This window comes from Schistocerca gregaria, chromosome 1, assembly GCF_023897955.1.
Source record: "Schistocerca gregaria isolate iqSchGreg1 chromosome 1, iqSchGreg1.2, whole genome shotgun sequence".
Classification (NCBI taxonomy): Eukaryota; Metazoa; Arthropoda; class Insecta; order Orthoptera; family Acrididae; genus Schistocerca; species Schistocerca gregaria.
In genome coordinates, this window is record NC_064920.1 from 359286442 (window position 1) to 359311984 (window position 25543).

A 25543-nucleotide genomic window follows, 5' to 3' on the forward strand; every position below is an offset into this window, starting at 1 on the left:
GTGCCCTTCAGATGCAGTTACAATACGCGAAGGAGGAACTAGATAGGTGGAGGAGGGTGAAGGGTGCTGGGGAATGGGAACAGGCAGTTGGCAAGAAGGCAGCTAAGAGGAGGATGTATTCAGACAGTTGTACTTTGGGTATATGCAATACATTTGACCAGCTGTCAAGAGTTGAGCGGAGAGGAGCTTTTGTAGCTGTAGGTGTAGGAAACATGCAGCAGTCCTTAGAAATTAGGAGACAAGTCAGTTGCGAAGTGTAACAGAAAGAAGAAGGTTCTGCTGCTAGGGAGTTCGCATGGTAGAGGTGTCGGCCAGCAGTTGCAGGAAGTGTTGGGGAGTGAGTACCAGGTCACTAGCATTGTGCAGGGTTGGCTCTGCTGGTGACAGCATACAGGAGTTATGTAGGAATTTTACGAAGGAGGATCACTTAGTGATAGCAGGTGGAGCAGGGAATAGGCTTGATAGGGACGGAGAATATGATATAGGTGGTGACATGGGAAAGATAGCTATTCAAACTGGTGGCATTAAATGTGCATTTCGTGCAACTGTTTCAGTGTCATAATTGGCCTCATCTTAATGCAGCCGTTAGGCATGTTAACGTGGGTCTGGAAGCGCACTGACGGCAGAGGGCATGAGGCACATTGCAGTGGTGCCAGCTGAGTCTATCAGTAGATCAGGTTTCACTAGGCATGGCCTGCACCTCAATAGGTATGGGAAGGGGAGGCTGTCAAAGCTTACAGATGACAGTATAGTGGGTTGTGGTGGGATCACTCGTGGACAAATTCCTGTAGTAGTTGGTGTTAGAGCTGCACCTTCTTTAGAACAAAGTCAGCTGATAGGTATACCTGCTTAAAGGAAGTCCCTCTAACTACGGAATCACCTTCGGAGGACGTCATGTTTCCAAGTAGGGAAGGGTTAGCGCATTTCAACAAAATATAAGAGGTATAAGAGATCAAGTTAGTGAACTGCTTGTAGATGTTGACTCCCAAATTATTGGTATATCGGAGCACCACTTAAATAATTTGACAATTCAGATGCTTCTTTTACCAGGATATAGATTGGCTGGCTGTTTTTTAAGAAGTTCCTTGTTGAGTGTATGTAAAAAAACTGTATTCCGTTGCTGGTGAACTAAATAAAAATTTAGTTTCTACAGGGTAGCATATAACTCCCTTGGCCAATGCCTTTCCAAGATTGATGTCTAAAATACTCCTCCGTGATACAGACAAGGGGGAGATTGAGTCAATAATTAAATTACTGAAGGCTACGGACTCTCGTGGATACAATGGAGTGCCTAGCCGAATATTAAAGTACCGAGCAGCACATGTTAGTCCCATACTTAGCCATATTTGTAATTTTTCCTTTAGGAATAGTCTGTTTCTCGAACAATTAAAGTACTCAGTAGTAAAGCCGCTTTATAAAAAGGGAGAAAGGGGTAATGTAGACAATTTTAGTCCTATTTCTATGCCATCAGTGTTTGCTGAAGTTATTGAAACTGCTATGATGTAAGGATAATTGATCATTTTATATCGCATAATTTGCTATCAAATGTACAGTTTGGCTTTAGAAGAGGTTTAACAACTGAAAATTTTATACTCTCTTTTCCCTGTGAAGTACTGGATGGATCAAGCAAAAGGTTTCGAATGCCAGGTATATTTTTTGATTTAACTAAGGCGTTTCACTGTATTGATCACAAAATATTGCTCCAGAAGATGGCCCATTATGGAATATGGGGAGTAGCTCAAAATTGGTTCACCTCTTACTTCAATAAGACAGAAAAAGGTCAATATTCACAATGTTGAGAATGGCTGTGATGTGATGTGGGGTCAGAGTGGGGTACAGTCAAATGGGAGGTGCCCCAGGGATCAGTCTTGGGGTCACACCTGTTTCTTATTTATATAAATGATATGACATTACTGGTAACCCTAAAATATTTCTGCTGGCTGATGACACTAGCTTGGTAGTAAAGGATGTTATGTGCAACATTGGCTCATTTTCAAAGGGTGCTGTTCATGACATAAGTTCACGGCTTGTAGAAAATAAACTAACACTGAAACACAATCAGACTCGCGTTTTACTGTTTTTAGTACACAATTTTGCAAAACCCAACATTTTAATTTCACAGAATTGGCATATTATTAGTGAAACTGAACAGTTCAAATTTCTAGGAGTTCAGAGACTTAATGCTGCCATTTTTACTATTCGAATGGTATCTGAAGTATGTGATTGTTTGACAAAAAAGTCAGTCTACTTTGCTTATTTTCATTCGCTTATGTCATATGGTATTATATTCTGGGGTAACTCTTTCTATTCTGAAAGGATATTTTGGCTCAGAAACGGGCGGTTCGGACAATAACTAGTGACAGTTCGCAAACCTCATTGATCCCTGTTCACTAGCCTGGGTATTTTGACATTGGCTTCCCACAGCCACCCACTCTTTACATTCGTTCCTTGTTAACGATATCAGCTTATTCCCAAATATAATGAACTTTTACTCAGTTAATACTCGGCAGGAATCCAACCTGCATCTGGATCAGACTTACTTAACCCTTGAGTAGGAAGGTATGCAATATACTGCTGTACCCATTTCCAATAAGCTAGCAGAAGAATTCAAAAATCTTAGCAGCAACCCACACGCTATCAAATCAATACTGAAGAGTTTCCTCATGGATCACTCCTACTATTCCATTGAGGAGTTCCTCGAAAGCTTAAGCTGATTCTCATGTTATATTGTTGATTGATTTTACTTAAACGTATGGCTTGACTTTCTTTGGGTTCATAAATATTTTATTTTTATCTGTTATTACTTTTACGTTGTAATTATGTGCTGGTACGTTCCACGACCTCCGAGATTTGCTCCTCAGTTTGGTCCTACGGAACTTGATGTGTAAATAAAATACAATAATAAACTTCTTGATGCAAAACTTAAAGCCATTCTTCTGCACCCATTCATACCAAATGTCGAAGAGTTGGTTGCAACTGACATGTTGTTGTGAGGCTTGAAGAAGAGCAAAACACAAAGAAATCATCCACAAATAAGGAACACTGGACAGAACTTTGCACTATGGATGTAATGCTATTAATAGCTACGGCAAAGACAGACACACTTTAAATGCTACATTGAGGTACACCGTTCTTCTGCTTAAAGTGATCAGATAGGACGTCACCAACTCCGTATCTAAAATACTGTGGCGAGAGGAAGGACTGGATAAAAATGGGAAGACAATCACAAAAACACCATTCGTGAAGCGGCTCCAGTACGAGCTGCCTCCAAGTAGTATCACATGCCTTCTCAGTGTCAAAAAGTACACCTAAAAGGTGATTCCAGTGTAGGATAGCCTGTTGTATAGCTGTCTCCAGGAAAGCAAGGTTATCAGAGGTGAAGAGATACTTCCTGAACCCACACTGAAAGTGATTACAGAGTTGTCTGGATTCTAAGACCCAGACAAGGTGGGGGTTGACCATCTGCTTCAAGGTCTTCCCCATACAGCTAGTGAGGACAACACTATGGTAACTACTTGGGCACATACAATATTTTCCAGGTTTTAAAGGACGAATTAAAGTTGCCCCGCAACACGAGTCAGGAAAGTGGCCTGATGTCCAAACATCATTAAAAAGGAGGATATCTTTGTTTCACCTTGTGAAGTGCTGCAGCATACCGCAGTGGATTCTGTCGTGACCAAGAGATGTGTCACGAGCTGCAGAATCCAGCTCCCAAGTAGATAATGGACAGTTGTGATCTTCATCAAGAGGTGGATCGAGAGTCCAAACTACACCTCTCTCCAACCACTCTACGGCACTGGAAACCTAGATCCTGACTGGCTATTACAGTAACAGTGGCAAAATACGCCGCCATAGTCTGGGCAATGTCTTGCAGATTGGTTTGGAGAGTACCTTTCCCGATTTCAACAGCCATGGGGCAATTGACTCTTCTCCCAGAAATTCTCCTGATGGTCTCCCACACAACAGAATTTTCAGTGGAACGATTAATGGCATTCAGGAACTGTTGCCGTGACCTCTTCTTGCTCTCTCTTCAGTAACGCTTCGCCCTCGCCACCTGAAAGGCTGCAAGAGTCTCTGGAGTTGGCCGATACTTGAACCTACCCTGAGCCACATGCCTAGTCCTAATTGGAGAGTGGCAATCACCACTCCACCAAGGGACAGGTTGCATTGTTATCTCGTGCACTGTAGAATGGATGCTGCACAAAGTTCAAACCAGGCCAACTGGCTATAAATAATCCACTTGGCTCAACCGAGCACCCATCGCGGTGGTTTCCTTTTGGGTTCCAACCCATCTGGCAGGTGAATCCAGATCAGGAAGTGATCACTTCCGTGCAAGTCATTGACCACTTCTCACTGAGCAGTGTGAGCAAGAGCTGGAGAGCAAAGTGAGAGATCAATGGCAGAGAACGATCCATTGCTGTGTAGAAGTGAGTGTTCTGTCCTGCATTTAACAAGTATGCACATGATGACAAGACAAGCCTCTCAATTTCTCTATCCATGGGGCAGGTAGTTGCAGAGCCTCAAAGAACATTGTGTGCATTAAAATCATCACAGAAGATGAAGATGCAGGGGAGCTATCGGTTAGGGCCTCTTTACCAAGTGCATCATGTGGGGGCAAGTAAAGGGAACAAATCATCAATGGATGATGCATGTGCACTGACATGGGAACTACTTCTAAAGTTGTTGTAAGGGAGAGAGGCAATGAGTGATAGTTGGTACTGACAAAAATACCTATCCCTCCTTAGCTATCTCTTCACTCAGGTTGTCCTTTTTGTGGAGTACATAGGCTCGTAGCTCAGGGGTGAGCGATTGATGGAAATGAGTCTCCTGGAGACACAGACACAGTACTCTACCCTGAGATAGTAGACGAAGTTCCACTGTAGGATGGGAGCCATTTCGTCTATGTGGTTTTAATTTACTCCTATGTTTGCACCACAGAGGTGAAACACTTCTAGAGCGAGGGGGAGTAGAGGGGCTGCCTGGATCCGAGGCATCTAACTCCACACTGTCCTCCTCATCAGTCAGACATGAAAGAATGACAGCCGATAGTGCTCGGGATAGCTTTTGACCCGAACGTCACGAACCTTTCCCTGTACCTTGTCCCTTTGAGGATGAGCGGGAAGGGAGGTGGTGAGAGGCACTCTGCTTGTTGTGTGCCTTCTTGACACACACTACAGCAGTGTTGCTGGTCTTTTCTGTGGCGTGTGCTTGGGTTGCTTTATCCTTAGTCATTTTGTCTTGGCATGTACACATGCTGGTGGTGTATGATTGTACACTGGACAACATCTGCGTCGAGGCGTCGACCTTAGGAGCAGGTTTCTGCGCAGTGGATGCATAAAAAGTGGTAAAGACAGGAGATTTCATCGTCTTCTATTCCTTTTTGGCTTCAGCATAGGGGATCCGCTTGGTGACATTTAGTGCCTAAATTTTTCGTTCCTCTGCAAAAACAGGGCAGTCTTGGCTCCAGACTGGGTAGCTCCCAGAGGAGTTAACACAGACTGTTCGAGATGGACAGTCAATGCCAGCTTCATGGGCTGCCTTTCCACTTTTTCCACAGATTGTTTCATCCCCGTAACTCAGCATTGTGTGACCAAGGTGCTGGCATTTGTAGTGCCGCATAGCATTAGGTATGTAAGGCCTAACCCTAAGTTGGAGGAAACTTGCCATGATGTGATCAGGAGAATTAAAGGTCACAATGATGGTGGCAGTCTTCTCAATTTCCCCGTTGTTCCTATGGATCCTTTGATCTACGTCCACTACCTCTTGTAATGCTCATTCCTGTTTAAGTTCAGCTATGTCGATATCCATAATATCTGAGCAGCTAGGGAAACAAGGGTCCACTCTGACACAGCCCCCTTTGCCTCAGTAAGCCTTACCTGAGGAGCGGCAGGTTCTGTGTAGGTTACCTGCCAATGACTGTCCCACCTCAACAGCCATGCATCTCATCAGCAGTCAAGCTGCGGTCCCCATTCCCTGTGACACCATTAGACTGCTGCGCTGTACAGTGGTCGTTGAAGCATGCCCAGAGCTTACAGTAACAGGAGACTGGCAGTGCTTACCAGTCCCCAGCTTAGGAACCTCAGGGTTATCAAGCCAGTACTCACCTAACGAATGAAGAGCACAGCAGGAAATGTGAGAGGTCAAAGTGCTTGCAAGGATGCAATTTTGTTTCTTGGAGGCAGGAAACAAGGGGACGCTGATCTTCCAAGAGCAGCCACAATTCCTCGTTATGGGATTCTTTCTTTTCTTTCTTTTGCTTGTGCAGTTTTTCCTGCGGATATGCAGGGTTGGCATGGTTAATCGGATGTGGCAATGTTAGTTGAAAGGGTGATCGGGTGTCCTTCCTGCCACCACCCCGTACCCCTCGGGAAGGAATTAGTGTACCCTAACTGCTACTAGTGTAATCCATGGAATAGTGCGAAAGCGTTCAGATGTCTGCGAGCCGTTTAACTGAGGCGTAATGTGGGGACCAGCCCAGCATTCAACTAGGGGGATGTGGAAAACCGCCTAAAAACCACATCCAGGCTGGCCGGCACACTGGCCCTCGTCGTTAATCCGCCGGGTGGATTCGATCCGAGGCCAGCGCGCCTACCCGAATCCAGGAAGCAGCGTGTTAGTGTGCTCGGCTAACCTGGTGGGTAATTCCTCCTTATGGGATGTAATGCCGCAAACATTCCATTAGAGGAGAGTAATAATCTGGAAAGGGGAAGAGGGAACAAATGACGGCACTTGGCAGCTGCTGAGTGTCAGCCTTCAAGGACTCACTGCTATAGGGTGCAAAGGTTTGAGGATCCTGTTCCACGACATTGACAGAGGGGTCAGTATTCTCTCTGGATCAGCCTGGAAATTTATGGGCAGGAAACGATGGTGTGCACCGACAAAATAGAGGTCGGCCATGTGAGGGTATCACGTGGTGACACTGTTTAAGAGGATCTCCGAGTTAGGGAAGGAGAGGGCCATTTGTCTTTGATTTTTTAAAGCCTTTGTGGTTGCAGATCAAGACTCAGATATTTGTTGACTGGAGAAACATAACAAGTCTTTGTGGGAGTGTTCCTTTTGTCCTTTCTGGCCTCCCAGTGTTGAAGCAGTTGATGCCAGGAGGAAATGGACAGAGAAAGCAGAAAGGAGGAAATGGACAGGGAGAGAGGACAGAAGGAAGTTGAGAGAGAGGGGAGAAGATGATAGACATAGAGAGAGCGAATGAGGAGATGGAGAGAAAAGGGGAAACAAAGATGGAAAGCAAAAGGTGGAATGAGATGATCCACAGTGAGAGGGGGAGGAGGGGAAAGGCAGGAAGTGACAGAGAGAGGGGAAAGGCAGGAGGTGATGGGAAGAGCGGCGAGGAGGACATGGACAGAGAAACGGGGAGAAGAGATTAGGACATACATCCAGTTTCCATGTGTGTTAGAAATGTGTATGCATTCTCTTTTCTTTCTTTTCCATTTAACCAGACTGAGCCCCAACAACACGTGGCTAGTTTCAGTTAATTTGGAAACAAAACCAATCAAAACATTAAAAAAAATTAACTCTGACCTGCCATTCCGTAGTTAATGTATGTATTAATGAACACTTATGGTCTTTAAGAAAAGATCAAAGCCTGAAGATAAATGGCAAAGAAAATAAGAAAGCTTAAATATTTCTTATATTAAGATACATTAGATTAAGATTAGGTTTTAGTTCCTTGGGAGTTAATCACAGACAGATTTTAATTTAACATTTATGTTTAAGGCAAAGAGATATGAGTAAGAAAGACACTGAATATTTATGAAAAAACGAGGAAAGTAATTTCCATGATATTTCAGCAATATATCTAAAATGAAATAGACTGTTCTCAGGTGAACAATATCTTTGGCTCATGATTGAAATCTATCTTTTGTTATTTTAATTTGTAAGTAACAAAAGATAGATCTACTGATCATATTTTCGAAACAAGAGACAGAAGTTAATGCTCACTCCAGATTTGGTTCAGTATTTCATCATGGAAAAAGGGATAAGAAGTATATAATTACTATTTATGAATTTTTAGGTTGACAAGAGCAGAGAGACTCGTTGCTCAGAAGCGAATCTACCTTCAGAAGATATTTGGCTCAGAGTGTGTGTGGTGTGTGTGTGTGTGTGTGTGTGTGTGTGTGTGTGTGTGTGTGTGTGTGTGTGTGAAAGGGGGGGGGGGGGGGGGGGAAGAAAAGCGAGGAATGGGGTAAAAATTGTATTGGTAGGCCAAAGGTGGTTCAGATGCATTTACATTAGTTAACCAGATATTTGAGCAGGATAGATTATACTGGACAGCTTCACCACACCAATGTTGGACTGAATGCTATTACCACCACAACCACTGCACCCTACTACTCGAGTAACACTACATCAATATGTACAGCACATGTTTAACTATGAGTACCTATGTGAACAGATAGATTGTTATGCGCATAAAGATTACAAACAGACACAACAAAAAGACTTGTACAGTGAGCTCTCAGCCACTAGGAGGCATGAGTCGCGTCTGCACTATGTTTGGAAGCGTAGTGGGCAGCAGTAACAGCTGGCAACATGTAGAACTGAGACAGACTCAAGAGTCCCGTCAACCAATGAACGTCAGAATCACGAACATAAAAAGCTGTGCAATTATTGCAGCAGAGCTGGTGAATTACACAGCTGCTCTCTAATGCCACGATAAGCCTGTCAGGGCTGGAATAGAAAGTGCTGGGTGGTGGATTGGGCAGATCTTGCCTCTGAGTCTTCCACAGGAACATGGTCTCAAGTCCACAGTAGTCATGGGTACCCATGAGGCAACCTCCTATGTCAACCTGTTTATGGGCCACCAACAGGAAACCTTCCTACACTCCCAAAGGCCCAAACCCACGGTCTGGCACAGGTCCACTGATATATTCATCTCTGGACTCAGGGCCACAACACTCCTCTTTTTCTTGCAATGTCAACACCTTTTCTCCTATCTGCTTCACCTGATCTTCCTCAATCCAGCATGAAACTTACCACCTCCTCTCTGAGGGTGCCACCCACACTTCTGTCCTCATTAAACCCACTAACCACCAATAGTGCCTCCATTTCAAAAGTTACCCTTCTTTCCACATAAGAAAATTCCTCCCATATTTCCTAGCCACCGCAGGACAGCTTATCTGCAGTGACGGACAGATCCTGTACATAGTATTCTGAAGGTCTCATAGAGCTCTTCATAAACCATGCTCCACATATTCCAAATATTCCCACCACTGCCAAGAATAAGCTACAAAGGAGTGCCTCTTTGATCACCCAATACCACCCCGGACTGGAACAATTGAACCATATCCTTTGTCAGGGCTTTGATTATCTATCATCATGCTCTGGAAAAGGACATCCTATCCAAGATCCTTCTCACTCCTCCTAAAGTGGTGTTCCATTGCCCAGACAACATCCACAACATCCTAGTCCATCCCTATGCCACTCCCCGTCCTAACCCCTTCTCACAAGGATGATGTTCCTGTGGAAGGCCAGGTGCAGGACCTGCCAAATCCACCCATCCAGTACTTCCTATTCCACTCCTGTCACAGGCTTACCCATCCCATCAGGGACTGAGCCACCTATGAAAACAGTCATGTCATGTCACATCAGCTCTGCTGCAACAACTGCACAGATTTTAATATTAGTCTGAGTACCAACCACCAAGATGAATGGCCACAGCCAAATCGGCCAAGAGCAAAATAGACCACAAGCTGCACAACATGCAGCTTAACATAACCCACTTGATTTCAATCGCTACTTTACAATCTGGACCATCCGGATCCTCCCTTTTACCACCAAATTCTCTGAATTGTGCAGATGGGAGTTATCCCTACAAAACGTTCTCAACTCCTGATAGTATCCCATCTCAAACTTATGGTCACCTACTGTCCCCACACCTCCCATCCAACAGTTTCTGCCCCCTTGTCCTGACACCTCATCCCAGTTCACATCACCTTTCACTGAAAGGCTCCGGTCTTTTTGCTTTCTCTGCTCCTCTCCTTTTACCCTCTCTGGTTCCTCTCTTCCTCCCTCCCCCACAGCCTCCTGACACTGCACCTGGCAGACTTGTTCCACTGCTACCTAGTCCCTGCACATTCTGCCAGGCAGCACTGACTCCTCTCCCCTACTACAAGTACCCTGCCATCCAGATTGATGCTTTCGTTCATGTGCATAAGGTGTGCGTGCGTGCGTGCGTGCGTGCGCGCGCGCGCGCATGTTTTCTTTTCTGAAGGTGGTTTTGTAGAAAGCTCAATGAGTAACAGTCTTTTCATTGTGCCTATCTGTAACTCAATGATTCGTTGTTACAGGGATTAGCAATCTATCCTTTTCATAATATAGTTCATATTCCAATGTGAACTTTCCACTGTTTGAGCTCTAAATGGCTTATAAATGAAAAAATTTTGGTCATACTACTTCTTTTGTATTGGTACTGACAGCAACAACAGTGTAGTTTTACCTGCAGGGGACAAACAAGATGTAATGGGGTAAAATATCTTATTTTATACGTGGGCAGTAAGCAATCCACATGTATAATGTGGTAGTTCAGAGAATAAAGTAGTAGTAGCTTTCTAGCATTAAATACTTTTGCCTTTAGAGAAGATTAAATGACCTTGTCCCATTTTCTAGATAAGGACTTCTGAGAGCTACATGATCACAACTCATGCTTTGAAAATCAGTTAAGACATTTTGTGAAAGAAACACTGACCACTATACACGAAAGCCATACAATAATCTATTACAAATCTACCCATATTTAAAATGTTATAAAGCAACAATGTCACAAAAAATGATAAGCACAATATAAACACAATACCAAACAAAGCTTAAAAACATTAATTACTTACCCACATATGTCATTCACTAGTCCCAAATTAAGCCTATTTAAGGAATCTATGACTTCTGGCATATCAGTGCTACTGTTGCCATTGATAATGTCTTTGTTTTCATTAATTGAAAAAATATTATCACAGCTTGCAAGATTTTTTAATTCTAGCTTCTCCCTATTGCTGCAGTCTTTAGAACAGACAGCGGAACAGTCTGATTCATAAACTGCACTGCTACTGCATGATCTATCTGGATCCACATTTTCAACAGCAGAATCATAGTTGCTGTTGTCATCATCACCATCTTTCGCACCATCCAGATGTTGCAAAGGGCCTGGATATTCCAAATCTTCACAAAAATTTGGAATGATGTTAGTTATTTTCTGTGAAAAATGAAATAACTAAATTAAACAAACATTTAATATTTAAAAATTTATAAAAAATAATGAGTACTATGGGGAAAATAGAACAGCTCACAAAAGGTATTAAGTCAGCTTTTTCAATACTATCACAAAGTTATTATATAATAACGAAAATCCTCCATAGAATGCTAACAACTATACCACAACAGTACACATGAAGCACTGAGCAGCAGACAAACAATTTTTGTTCCAGTCACATTTAGAGCACAGCAATGACCACACTTCCAAGTTAACATATTAATTGTTCACTTTCATACAGGGAAAAATTCCTGTAGGCCCGAAAATGAACTCTGGTATGATTTGTGCACTTGTTATACCTCTCAATTGTTGAGCAGGGAATATTATTTTGTAGAGAACATTTGAAGAAACGTTTTCAGTTGAGATTGTCAATTTTTCTCCAGCTGCTTCAATCTGTTGATATCTCTCTAGCAGCATGCCTTTTTTCCAGTTTCCAATAAATTTTAATTCAGTCATAATGCAGTTGTTTCTAACTTCTGAGCACATTGTTCGAGTTCTCTCTCAGTTTTATCTGGGATGAGAATCTAACACTACTCTTCAAAAATGTATCTCCATTCAGAATTTCATATTCTATCATCTCTTTCAGACATGTTCTGATTTCTTGGAGCTATTTGCTCTAGGGAAATTCTCACAGCTGACATCTTCAAGAATTCTTTTTCATATACCCCTGCCCCCTCGCATTCAAATCAGATAGCCATTTAACTTCGTTGTAATACAATGTATTTTTTTGGGGATACATTTGGCTGTTTTATTTTCCTCCAGATATATTTGTTACTCCAATTCCTGTGTTCATCACTGTGTTTTACTGGCCACAGTATTTTTCTTAGAATTTTTCCTCTCTTTCTTTACCCTGTTTTCTACTACTTAGTCTTAGTGAAATCCAGGCATTTGGCTGCATACAAAGGTTCAGGTTTTACTGCAGTAATATAATACTGTAAATTAAAGAGGAGAGAGTTCTTTTATCATTCACATATTTAGTTAAATGATAGGGCATTTACATCATCTTTGCTCTGAGATGCTTTAAACCTAATGAGTCAATTTTTCAGTAATATGTTCTAAAGGAAATTTGGAGCTTGTTTTTATATTTGCCATATATTTAATTTTTGTATAATATTTTAGAATGACTCTTTCCTGCCATTACTGTATTTTCAAAATGTTAATTTTTCTTGTTGCAACTGCTGTGTCTCCAGACAGTATTGCAACACTGAGGGCAAAAACTAAATACTGACTTAAGTTAGTTTGAGGATCACAGACCAATTGCATCAAGTCATTTACTCCAGTCTTTCTGAGCTGTTCTTCCCATTCTCAAATCACCTTTCCAAGAATACAATTTAACAGAATAATGGATTGCACCAGCTTTTGTCTAACATCTGCCCACACATTCAATACTTCTGATATCTATCCAAAAAGTTAACTTTAGATTTTGCGTTTACTAGCGTTTGTTGAATTATGTATGTAGTTTTACCATCCACACTAAACTCTTCCAATACTTCAAACAGAGATGTTCTATTAACAGAGTCACATGCCTTTTTGAGGACTACAAATATACTGACACAGAGCATGCACCTTGGTACTCAGTTAAATAAAATAGAAAGAAACTTCCACATGGGAAAAATATATTAAAAACAAAGACTCCAAGAATTACCAAGCGGGAAAGCGCCGGTAGACAAGCACAATAAATAAAACACACACACAGAATTTCTAGCTTTTGCAACCAACGGTTGCTTCTTCAGGAAAGAGGGAAGGAGAGGGAAAGACGAAAGGATGTGGGTTTTAAGGGAGAGGGTAAGGAGTCATTCCAATCCCGGGAGCGGAAAGACTTCCCTTAGGGGGAAAAAAGGACGCGCACACACACACACACACACACACACACACACACACACACACACACACACACACACCCGCACATACACAGACACAAGCAGACATTTGTAAAGGCAAAGAGTTGGGCAGAGATGTCAGTCGAGGCGGAAGTACAGTGGCAAAGTAGTTGTTGATAGACAGGTGAGGTATGAGCGGCGGCAACTTGAAATTAGCGGAGGTTGAGGTCTGGCGGATATAGAGAAGAGAGGATATACTGAAGGACATGTTCCCATCTCCGGAGTTCGGATAGGTTGGTGTTGGTGGGAAGTATCCAGATAACTCGGACGGTGTAACACTGTGCCAAGATGTGCTGGTCGTGCATCAAGGCATGTTTAGCCACAGGGTGATCCTCATTACCAACAAACACTGTCTGCCTGTGTCCATTCATGTGAATGGACAGTTTGTTGCTGGTCATTCCCACATAGAAAGCGTCACAGTGTAGGCAGGTCAGTTGGTAAATCACGTGGGTGCTTTCACACGTGTACACCTTCCGGGTTAAAGGACTGGAGTAGGTGGTGGTGGTGGTGGTGGTGGTGGTGGTGGTGGTAGGGTGCATAGGACAGGTTTTACACCGGGGGGCGGTTACAAGGGTAGGAGCCAGAGGGTAGGGAAGGTGGTTTGGGGATTTCATAGGGATGAACCAAGAGGTTACGAAGGTTAGCTGGACGGCGGAAACACACTCTTGGTGGAGTGGGGAGGATTTCATGAAGGATGGATCTCATTTCGGGGCAGGATTTTAGGAAGTCGTATCCCTGCTGGAGAGCCACATTCAGAGTCTGATCCAGTCCCGGGAAGTATCCTGTCACAAGTGTGGCACTTTTAGGGTTCTTCTGTGAGAGGTTCTGGGTTTGAGGGGATGAGGAAGTGGCTCTGGTTATTTGCTTCTGTACCTCTCTCCCAATCCGAAACCTCTGTCCTATCCAAAGGCCTCACCTTCAGCCCCACTCCCAGGTTCAACCAAACTGCCCTTGTCAAAGATTTACTGTCCTACACTCGTAGTATCTGCTGGAAATATCACTTTGCCACGAAGAAAAATAATCCTGATCCCACTCCTAATGATCCAACTCACCAAGACACAATCCAAATTGAACCCTGCCTGCAACAGTTCCGTCCTCCATCGCATTGGGACCCACCTCCTCTTCCTCAAAATCACCCTCTCCAAACCTTCCAGGAATTTCTCACTTCCAGCCTTGCCTCTCAATCTTTCCTGAAAAACCTTAATCCTACTCCCAACATCACCACAGCCGAAGCCCAGGCTATCCGTGATCTGAAAGCTGACCGATCCATCATCATTCTTCCGGCTGACAAGGGTTCCACGACCATGGTACTTTATCATCGGGAGTATGTGGCTGAGGGACTGCGTCAGCTTTCAGACAACTCTGCATACAAAGTTTGCCAAGGTAATCCCATTCATGAAGTCCAGGCGGAGCTTCAAGGAATCCACAGAACCTTAGGCTCCCCAAAAAAACCTTTCACCTGACTCCATCAAACTCCTGACCCCACCGACACCTCGCACTCCTACCTCCTACCTACTTCCTAAAATTCACAAACCCAAACATCCCGGCCGTCCCATTGTAGCTGGTTACCAAGCCCCCACAGAACGTATCTCTGCCTACGTAGAACAACACCTTCAACCCATTACATGCAGTCTCCCATCCTTCATCAAAGGCACCAACCACTTTCTCAAATGCCTGGAATCCTTACCCAGTCTGTTACCCCCGGAAACCATCCTTGTAACCATTGATGCCACTTCCCTATACACAAATATCCCGCACGTCCAGAGCCTCGCTGCAATGGAGCACTTCCTTTCACGCCGATCACCTGCCACCCTACCTAAAACCTCTTTCCTCGTCACCTTAGCCAGCTTCATCCTGACCCACAACTTCTTCACTTTTGAAGGCCAGACATACCAACAATTAAAGGGAACAGCCATGGGTACCAGGATGGCCCCCTCGTATGCCAACCTATTTATGGGTCGCTTAGAGGAAGCCTTCTTGGTTACCCAAGCCTGCCAACCCAAAGTTTGGTACATATTTATTGACGACATCTTCATGATCTGGACTCACAGTGAAGGACAATCCAGAATTTCCTCTCCAAGTTCAACTCCTTTGGTTCCATCAGATTCACCTGGTCCTACTCCAAATCCCATGCAACTTTCCTTGACGTTGACCTCCATCTGTCCAATGGCCAGCTTCACACATCCGTCCACATCAAACCCACCAACAAGCAACAGTACCTCCATTATGACAGCTGCCACCCATTAGATATCAAACGGTCCCTTCCCTACAGCCTAGGCCTTCGTGGCAAACGAATCTGCTCCAGTCCTGAATCTCTGAACCACTACACCAACAACCTGAAAACAGCTTTCGCATCCCGCAACTACCCTCCCGACCTGGTACAGAAGCAAATAACCAGAGCCACTTCCTCATCCCCTCAAACCCAGAACCTCTCACAGAAGAACCCTAAAAGTGCCACACTTGTGACAGGATACTTCCCGGGACTGGATCAGACTCTGAATGTGGCTCTCCAGCAGGGATACGACTTCCTAAAATCCTGCCCCGAAAAGAGATACATCCTTCATGAAATCCTCCACACTCCACCAGGAGTGTGTTTCCGCCTTCCACCTAACCTTCGTAACCTCTTAGTTCATCCCTATGAAATCCCCAAACCACCTTCCCTACCCTCTGGCTCCTACCCTTGTAACCACCCCCGGTGTAAAACCTGTCCCATGCACCCTCCAACCACCACCTACACCAGTCCTGTAATCTGGAAGGTGTACACGATCAAAGGCAGAGCCACGTGTGAAAGCACCCACGTGATTTACCAACTGACCTGCCTACACTGTGACGCTTTCTATGTGGGAATGACCAGCAACAAACTGTCCATTCGCATGAATGGACACAGGCAGACAGTGTTTGTTGGTAATGAGGATCACCCTGTGGCTAAACATGCCTTGGTGCACGGCCAGCACATCTTGGCACAGTGTTACACCCTCCGGGTTATCTGGATACTTCCCACTAACACCAACCTGTCAGAACTGGGGAAATGGGAACGTGCCCTTCAGTATATCCTCTCTTCTCGTTATCCGCAAGGCCTCAACCTCCGCTAATTTCAAGTTGCCGCCGCTCATACCTCACCTGTCTTTCAACAACATCTTTGCCTCTGTACTTCCACCTCGACTGACATCTCTGCCCAAACTCTTTGCCTTTACAAATGTCTGCTTGTGTGTGTATGTGCGGATGGATATGTGTGTGTGCGCGCGCGCAAGTGTATACCTTCTGCCAGTGCTTTCATTGGGTAAGTCACATCAACTTTGTTTTTTACACACACACACACACACACACACACACACACACACACACACACACACACACACTAATCCTTGTTCCACAGAGAATGAATTCAACATTTTGTAATGATGTGGAACGTGTCACTGTAACACAAGTTTTCTTTAAACAATTTTTTTTTAAATTTAGTTTTACAGTTACTATTTCATATCTAAAAAGTCATCTATTGAGCACAAAAAGTGGTCATTCAGAAATTCTTTTAATTCGCTTTTAAATGTTGGTTGGCTATCTATCAGACTTTTAATGCTATTTGGCACAGGAGTATAGATTTTTGTGGCAGCATAATTCAACCCTTTCTGACCCAAAGTGAGATTTAATCCAGAATATTGAAAACCATCCTTTCTTCTATGATGATTATGTTAAGACTCAGGATACACTCCATACCTGACCACCTCTTTCGAAAACCGTTTTGATACAGTTCAATCTTGCCATCTACCTGCCTCTCTAATCTATTATGTAGCACTTTAGAAAGGACCTTGGATGCAACTGGTAACACTAATACAATTCCTCTCAGAAGTCAGCATAGGTTTATCTTCTTTCTTATGTCAAGGATGAAAGGATGAATTAATACACGCTTCCAATGGTCTGGAATTTCTTCTGTTAACCATAATGTTTGCATTATTCATTTTAATGTTTGCAGTCAATTTCCATCTGACAGTTTCAAATTATTCTATGGCAATTCCATCTTCAGCTGTTGCTTCGTTGTATTTTATATTGCAAATGGTTTCAGAACATTTGTTCTGATTTTATTCTGGAAATTTCACCCCATTCAGAAGTTGAGGTGATAAGCCTCTGTCTCTGTCTGTCAGTCCCTTCAGCAACATACTTTTCACAGCAGCAGTGGTCTGAGGTATCAGTTCCAGAATTCAAACCAGCAGATTACGAGATGAGGTCGATGCTACAAATGGAATTTCATTTATATTTTCTTCTTTCTGTGCTCCTGTCTTGGATTAGTTTTGCAACAACAAAACCAGCTACACATTTTAAATCTCAGTAAATGCATAGTTTTTACAGGTGGCAAATTTTTCATCAATACTTCTTATTATATTAATGGCACTAGAAGACTAATGTTCAAATAAATTATGAGAATTCAGCAACATAATATCATAGACAGTCAACAATATTTCGTGAAGTTAACACCCTATCATCTTCAAGGTACCAATAAAATGAGAAACCTCTGTAGGCGGGCTGAATTCAAATGCTCTACTAAGCTGCACTAATTTTCACTACCATGAAGCCAAACAATGAAAGTATCATCTACATAACTAAGAGGCATGCAGGACTCAATGCCGCCAATCGCAAACTACATTTCCTGAAATCTTTCATAAAAATATTAGCAACATTAGGTAACAAATGGCTTTCCACTGCAACTGGACACTGAAAAAATATAAGTGGATGTCAATACATGTTTAAAAGGTTACGTAATTGAAACACCAAACCTAACTACCCATGAGGAAACTGATGGAGGAACGTGAGTGAAGAGTGTCTACATAAAAACTTACTAGAACATCAGATTCAGTCTAATGTAATCTCTCTAATCAGTGTATGAAATCAGCTGAATACCTGCGATGTGCACATTGGCCTAATAGTGAGTCGAGTAGCAAAATTTGACTTTCAGGATTTAATGGTGGATGTGTTACAAAAACACTTCTTTGGCTTGCCACCAGATAAAACAGTGCAAATCCCACAATATTCCATTAAAACAACTTATTGAGGCAATGGTTATTACTATTTTCACAGCCGCAAAATTCAACTGGTGATACTCACCTGGCAGCAAAACTTACTGTAACCAGACACTGCCACAAGATAGTTATGTTGTGTCTGGCAGCATTGAACACAACAACCACCACTGTCTGAATATGGCAAATATCTATTTTGATGAAATATTATGAGATTTGTGAAACGCAATCTGGTGGCAAACCCAAGAAGTGTATTTGCGAGTAGTAACTTGTTTTGATACACAATACGATATGAATGCTAATGAATAGACTTCAGACGAATTTCATCTCTATACATTTTCAGAAGGCATATAATCTGTGAGGAATAAGCCTGTTGATAAAATCTGACAATAAGAAAATTTTCTTCAGAAAGGTCTTAGCCCTTACTCTAATCCTTTTTGTCGGGTCAGCACCGAATGTGCAGTTTGCTGGATCACATGGTTTTCTCATGCTCATTTCATGAAGAAATGGCATTAGTTCATTTATATTACATGAGTTGGGCATGTCTTTGCTGTAGACCGTAACACATGAGTACTACCTACAAAGATTAAAATTAGAGATAAAAATAAACCACATGCACGATAGCATTAGAATAATTAAAATAATGTTGGAAAACTGCTGATATGTACAATCATCTTGCCACTCGCTATAAGCTCAGCAGAAACAATTAGAGCACATAGGCCTTGTTTTTATATTGATTGTGGGTTAACTTTTTTCTTTGAGATGAAAGGAAATTTGTTTTCACATCTTAGGTCAGCTCTTGCATTTTTATCTGGCCCCATGTTTCTTTGCAGTATTTTTCGTAAACTTGAGGTTATGTTGTTCTCTTGGTAGGACAGAAAAGTACCTTAATTTAACCTGACAAGGTTCTTTCTTAAATTCATTGTTTGAAAAATACAGGGTTGTCTTACATTCGTAGAATAAACTGTTGTTCCCAAGGTCAATGTTTAAGGTGCTATAATAGCATAATGTAAAGGCCTTCTTACATTTACAGATGAAATTTCAGCACTTGTGTTCCTGCTCAAATTTAATTTGAAGAATTTAGAAGTGTTGGGGGGAGGGGGGGGGGGGGGGCAGCGGCACCAGCTTGGCTGAGAAACGCAAGTAGGGGAGTGCTGAGTGAGCAGCAAACTTCATTGTACTGCCAGTCTTGGAAATTTATACCATGCAGCTTGCTTTTTATGTACATCTTATGTTTAAAATGCCATTTGTTTGAATTCAATTGTAGGTGAAAGTGACATGATTTTAAAACTGCACAAATACTGAATAGCAGTATATGTTTCTAGAGGAGATTAATCAATGCCAAGAACAGTATTTTCACACAGAACACTTTAAACAAGGCACAACACGAACAGCACTACAGCTGCTACTGTTCTACAGCACTATTGATTTCCCAGTGTTAGCCTGAAGTGGTAGAGTTTCTTACGATTCAGCTGTAAGGAGCCAGAGAGGACATAATTTTGTTAATGTTCAGTTTCCTTATACACTGTCAGAACTGTAAATTTTAGCAACTGATAATGTATGCAAATCAAAACTCTGACTGTTGAGATACAAGGATCTAGAAGTTCACAGTTTACAAATACAATAAGACACTAACACTAAGTTAATGGTGATTCATGAAGCAGAGAGCATGAAACAACTGTGCAGCAAGAAATAAGTTTAACACAGAAGTTAATGTTCGTAGTCTGCATCAGATGACACACAAATCAAAAAACACCACCCCTACTGGCCAAGCTTTCAGGGGACTGAAGCAAGGAAGGTTTCATGAAGTTGAGCACCAAGTTGCTCAGTATGAGCATGAGATTAGCAATGAAGGCAACTTCCTGCAGCATTTAAGGAAAAACAACTTACATGGCAGTGAAATATAATCAGTCTAAGAAAATAGTACATCTGTTTGCTAGACACATACACAAACATCGAAATACTTCCCAATGGCATAACATCACAACTTCACGCAATGGAAATTGTTGCAAGTTGGCCTTTTAAGGCTCCCCTGCATGGTGGTTAAAAATAGTAGTGCCATACACTACTCACTTAGATAGTAAGCAAAAAAAGAAACTGAAAATAAAAATTAATGTAAATCACTTCTTTCTGTTTATTTCGTTTCTACTTTTATTACCAAAATTTGGACGATCACCAAATGCCATACGTTTTTTTGTCAGATACTTTATATCTAAAAAAGTAAATAAGTTTGTAATTTAGATTAGTCATATTACACTAAAAATAAAACTTTATTGAAGGGACTCTCCTGCCTGCCCCCCCCCCCCCCCCCCAAAGAAAGGGTGAGGGATCGTCCTATAGTTAGGTAAATTGAACTGAAGAAATTTTACCTGTCCAATTAGCTCAGACTGTGGGTACCCGAACATCATGTGAGTAAAATGATGGTTACAGCTCTCCACTACCCCATCTTCTGCCAATACAACTAAGCCACTCATATTTGCAAACACCTGAAAACAAAATTACACACAAATAAATCATTCCAATAAATTATGTTATTTCCAATGTTATACATCTCAGTAGACTTCTTACAATCCAACATACCCATATAGTGAGCTTATAACATTTCCTGATCCCACTGTCTGCCTCTCCATCTCCTTTCGCTTCTTCTGATATGCGAATACATACAGGGAATGTCGCTCCTTCTCGGGTACGTCCTGTGGCTTTCTGCTTCTTGACATCCTAAGGGTAAAAGAAATCCTCAAATATATACTAACTGTTGGTAAAATAAATAAGTTTGTAACAGACTTACTTTAATTTTACAAGTTGAAAGAAGAGGCTCCACTTTCAATGCAAATAACACGTTTGAATATTGATCTAGCAATGTATTCATTTACCAATAGCAGACTTTTCTCTTCTTTCATCGTTAAGTTCTTTCTGTCACCCCTCCTGCTCCCTTTCAGAAAATGTTACTGAAGTTCTACCTGGTCATATATTCTCCCGTTTACAAATTCTCTCTTTTTAGTTACCCGTAGAGGTCTGATTACAGATTTTCTTTTCTTTTTTGGTGGGGTGGGAGTTGGGGGAAGCAGAATACTAAGTAGTTTCAGTTAGCATCATAATGTCAGAAGATTACAACAAAATTTAAAAAATGTTGTGAGAATACTTTTTCCTTAAAATTAATTTATTTAAAACATTACTAGCTATTGAACAACTATGAAGAAAATACAGAGAGAAATCAAATCAATACACTGTTTGAACACCTCGACTCCAAAACATAAGACAACTCATTTATGTTCTAATTTGCCATGCAGAAGTGCTTCACAATGCAGGCTTTGCAACCACAAAAACTCTCAAAGTTGTTGAAACCTTTTAAACATTGTTGTATAGCAAACCAGCAACAGTTTGAAAAATAGTATGAGATGACAACCAAAGACTGCTTTGAAACTATTAATCTATTACTATTATTATTGTTTGTTTCACATCTGGAATGATAGCATAATGTCTTCTACATGTAGGAAGTATGAGAGAAAGAAAGGGGAAAAAACTTATTGAAACAGTACATCTAATGCAAGAAACGGTTATTGTGGTATTCTTCTTGGGTTTGCAGGCAGATCTAAAAATCTACTTGACACAATATTTCAGTGGTCCAGCTGCTGCCTGCCATCTTCAGAAGAGATGCTGTTGCTAAGCATTACTAAACTAATGCAAACACGTAAAGATATGGCTCAAAAAATATTTCAAGTCTTGGGCACTGAAGACAGCAATTTTAAAACGAATCTTTGTTTGGAGTACACTAATGACATGTTCGTGATCTGGCCATACGTATCAGATGTTCCAACTCTTGACAAGAACATTTTTATTGCCTTAACCTCAGCATCAAATTAATGATCAAACTAAAAAGTGATGGAAAGCTCCCAATTTTTGATGTGATGGTCAACAGAAGTGACCAGCTGCCATCCACTGTACAAATGCGATGGAAACTTTATACGACTTTGGAACGAAGCTCATATCCTCTTTGATACCAAAAACTTAACACAGTCTGTGTTTAAGCAGATTGAATATTTCAAAAAACAGACCTGTTGTATCTTAGAGTTTTGGTCATCCCTGGCGGCATCTGAAGATTAATTTAGATCAGTTGCTGGGAACATATGTTCAAGAATTGGGAGAACTAAGAACAACAGATTCGATATCAAGAATGTGCCTTGGGCACTGGCCAAAATTTTGGGCTTAGGAAGGATAGAACATACAAAATACCTTGTCACTGAGGGAAATATTATATAAGAACAGATTTGGCTACAGAAGTTATGATAGTCTTCCACAACAGTAACTTATTCTTTCCAGCCTTTACTACTGGGTGGTGATATAGAATAAAACAATATAAGGTTCTAAAAAAAATCCTGTTAGTAGAACACAAGTAATCTATTTAAAACATCTAGTAACTTGTTTGTCGATTTCCTATGGTTGTCCAATGGAGGAAAAATGGAAGGAAGAAGAAAAAGAAAGTTCATCTTGGTAAATGTCTTTGGAAAATTAGACACTGGAAAGCTCACACAGACTACACACTACTTGTGGAAACATAATGCACAGTAGACTGGGAGAATTCATTGAACAGTATCAAAACACAAAACACTACGGGGTGTCTGCTCCACCCCACCCCTCCCGCGTCCGGCCATTCTGATTTAGGTTTTCCATGATTTCCCTAAATCGCTCCAGGTAAATTCTGGGATGGTTCCTTTGAAAGGGCACGGCCGACTTCCTTCCCTCATCCGATGAGACCGATGATCTCGCTGTTTGGTCTCTTCCCCCAAAAACAACAACAACCACCCCTCCCCAAACACATGTACACTTACGTCAGCAATCGGTTCGTGTTACTTACTGCTGCATGTACTAGGCATGAGTCACAAACACAGGCAAATTTGGCTGACAAAGCATAGAACATACGTAGGAAGCTGAGAAATTCTGGGGCACATCCATGAAGACCCTGCTCAGATAACTAGAAGCACTGTCCGCCAAATGAGTATATCACACACTGTAATTCATTGCTCTTTAAAACAGGAGATTTCCCTCTCTGACAAGAATTCTCAAGAGAGGTCTTTGTTGGGAAGTGCACAACATGATTTTGTGTAATTGCTCATCACAGATTAAGCGTGTTCCACTTGCAACAGGAGATTAAGCGTGTTTCACTTGCAACAGGAGATTAAGCGTGTTTCACTTGCAACAGAATAACTAAATTCCATAACCGCGCCAAGTAGTAGCAACACATTTTCAGTGCCACTTTTCTGTGAATGTATGGGCAGATTTAATTGACGTATTACGTTATTGGGTCTTAAGTTTTACTTGCTCGATTGACTGGCAACAATTACCGAACGTTTCTAGAAGAGACATTGCAACCATATTTACTGGAAAATATTCCATTAGCAATAAGTCATAATGTGACTACTCCACCCCTCATTGGCCACAGAATACGAAGGTTTTTGAATAGACAATTTCCAGGGCGATGGATAGGAAATTTTGGTTCAAGCTGACAGCCAGTGCGCAGTCTTGCATTAAATCCACTGGATTTTTACTTTTGAGGTCATATGAAGGAACTGATTTACACTCAAAATATATAATGTGGACAACTTACGCTGGGAATTTTAGACGCTGCCAGTATCACGAATGCAAATATGCATGTATGTGACTAAGTGCCACGAAACTGGTTTTGCTGTAATGAAGCATTTGTCGGATCAAACGGCAGCATTTTGAACACTTATTGTAGTACTGGTGGAACACAAAACAAAGTAATTTTGGTTTCATTTTCATTACGGTACTGTTGTAGAAAAGGAAAATAATTGAAATTTAATTTTTGTTATGGTATTGTCGTAAAAACAGAAAACAGTTGGTTGTAATTGATGTTCAAAAAATTACATGGCAATTGGTTGATTTTGCACTAAGAGAAACACATTTTATTTTATATTAGCTTTTCTTTACAACCATGACCTCCAGTATTATGATGATGTAGAAGAGAAAACATCTGATTGTACTTAACTGATTATTTATGTAAAACAAATTACACGTTCTTGATAACCCAATGACTGTTTAATTTGCTTGTTTCGGTAGTACATAGCCACTGCGCTGCATCATTGCACACATCCAATATTTACTCTGCTCTGGCTCCTCTGTTGCCTTTCTCCGACTGCTGTGCTCATGTTGGTAATACACAAACAAGGTCGTGTGCCATTAGTTGACAATGTAAACAGGAATGAGTCTACTTACAAACCTACAAATATCTGTCCTTTAAGAATACAAAAATACAGAACGTGATACGATATTTCATTAAACTTTTTTGTCAAACACACCAAAATGTACTATCTGTGCAATTTTGGCAGCTTATACTGTTTACAACCTGTATTTACACATTATATTGGAGAAAGCACCAATAGATTTTGACGTACATCTTGCACATTTTCTGTGGACTATATAAGATCATTGTCTCTGCTGCTGGCATCAGTTTGCCACGACTCAGCAACAGCATCTCCCTTGAAGATGCTGGGGGAGGAGACCACTGAAATATTCTCTGAAACTGATTTTAGCATTCACCAGAAAACCCAAGAAGAATAACGCGTACTGCTTTTCCCATATGTTACAAGAACCAACGCAGCTTCAGAATAATCAGAAAACATCTGCAGAAACTGCCACTAAATTTTGTGTGTCAAGCAAATGAGCTTGTACAATGTGGGAGGTTATAATATAACACTGAAATAACAGGCTAGCAGAAATCTGTTAGCAGTAACTGTCATCCAATATAAGTAAGATACAAATAATGTTATAGCAGTCACTGGGTTGGTTGTACTTCAAGTATTCTGTCAGGAGTGAATCTGCTGCTAAGTAAAGGTAACCAAAATACAGTTACACTCGCGGTACAAGAAAGACCGGGAGAATGAGGGCAGGAAAAAGTTAGTAGAGATTCGTGCTGCTATAAAAAGAGCGATGTGCGAAGCATTCAACCACTACCACCGTCATACCTTAGCAATAGATCTTGCTGGAAACTCAAGGAAATTCTGGTCTTACGTAAAATCGGTAAGTGGGTCGAAGGCTTCCATCCAGTTACTCACTGATCAGTCTGGCCTGGCAACGAAAGACAGCAAAATGAGAGCTGAAATTTAAAATTTATCATTTGAGAAATCTTTCACGCAGGAGGATCGTACAAACACACCGCCATTTGTCTCGTACAGATTCCCGTATGGAGGACATAGTGATAGACATCCCTGGGGTTGTGAAGCAGCTGAATGGGTTGAAAATAAATAAATCGCCAGGTCCAGATGGGATTCCAATTCGGTTTTACAGAGAGTACTCTACTGCATTGGCTCCTTACTTAGTTTGCATTTATCGCAAATCTCTTGGCCCAACGTAAAGTCCCGAGCGACTGGTAAAAAGTG

The 25543-nt window shown here is 41.6% G+C and overlaps 1 protein-coding gene across 5 annotated transcripts in view; it reads right to left on the bottom strand.

The window, feature by feature from the left end:
• Positions 1–25543, bottom strand: part of LOC126345965 (PAS domain-containing serine/threonine-protein kinase) — a 212289-nt gene that overhangs the window by 81349 nt on the left and 105397 nt on the right. For all 5 annotated transcript variants that reach the window (XM_050002149.1, XM_050002147.1, XM_050002148.1 and 2 more), the window contains 3 exons: positions 20727–20864; positions 20516–20632; positions 10839–11200 (listed from right to left, as the gene is read on the bottom strand). In XM_050002149.1, coding sequence (XP_049858106.1) covers positions 10839–11200; positions 20516–20632; positions 20727–20864 — 617 coding nt within the window. The remainder of the gene's footprint in view (positions 1–10838; positions 11201–20515; positions 20633–20726; positions 20865–25543) is intronic.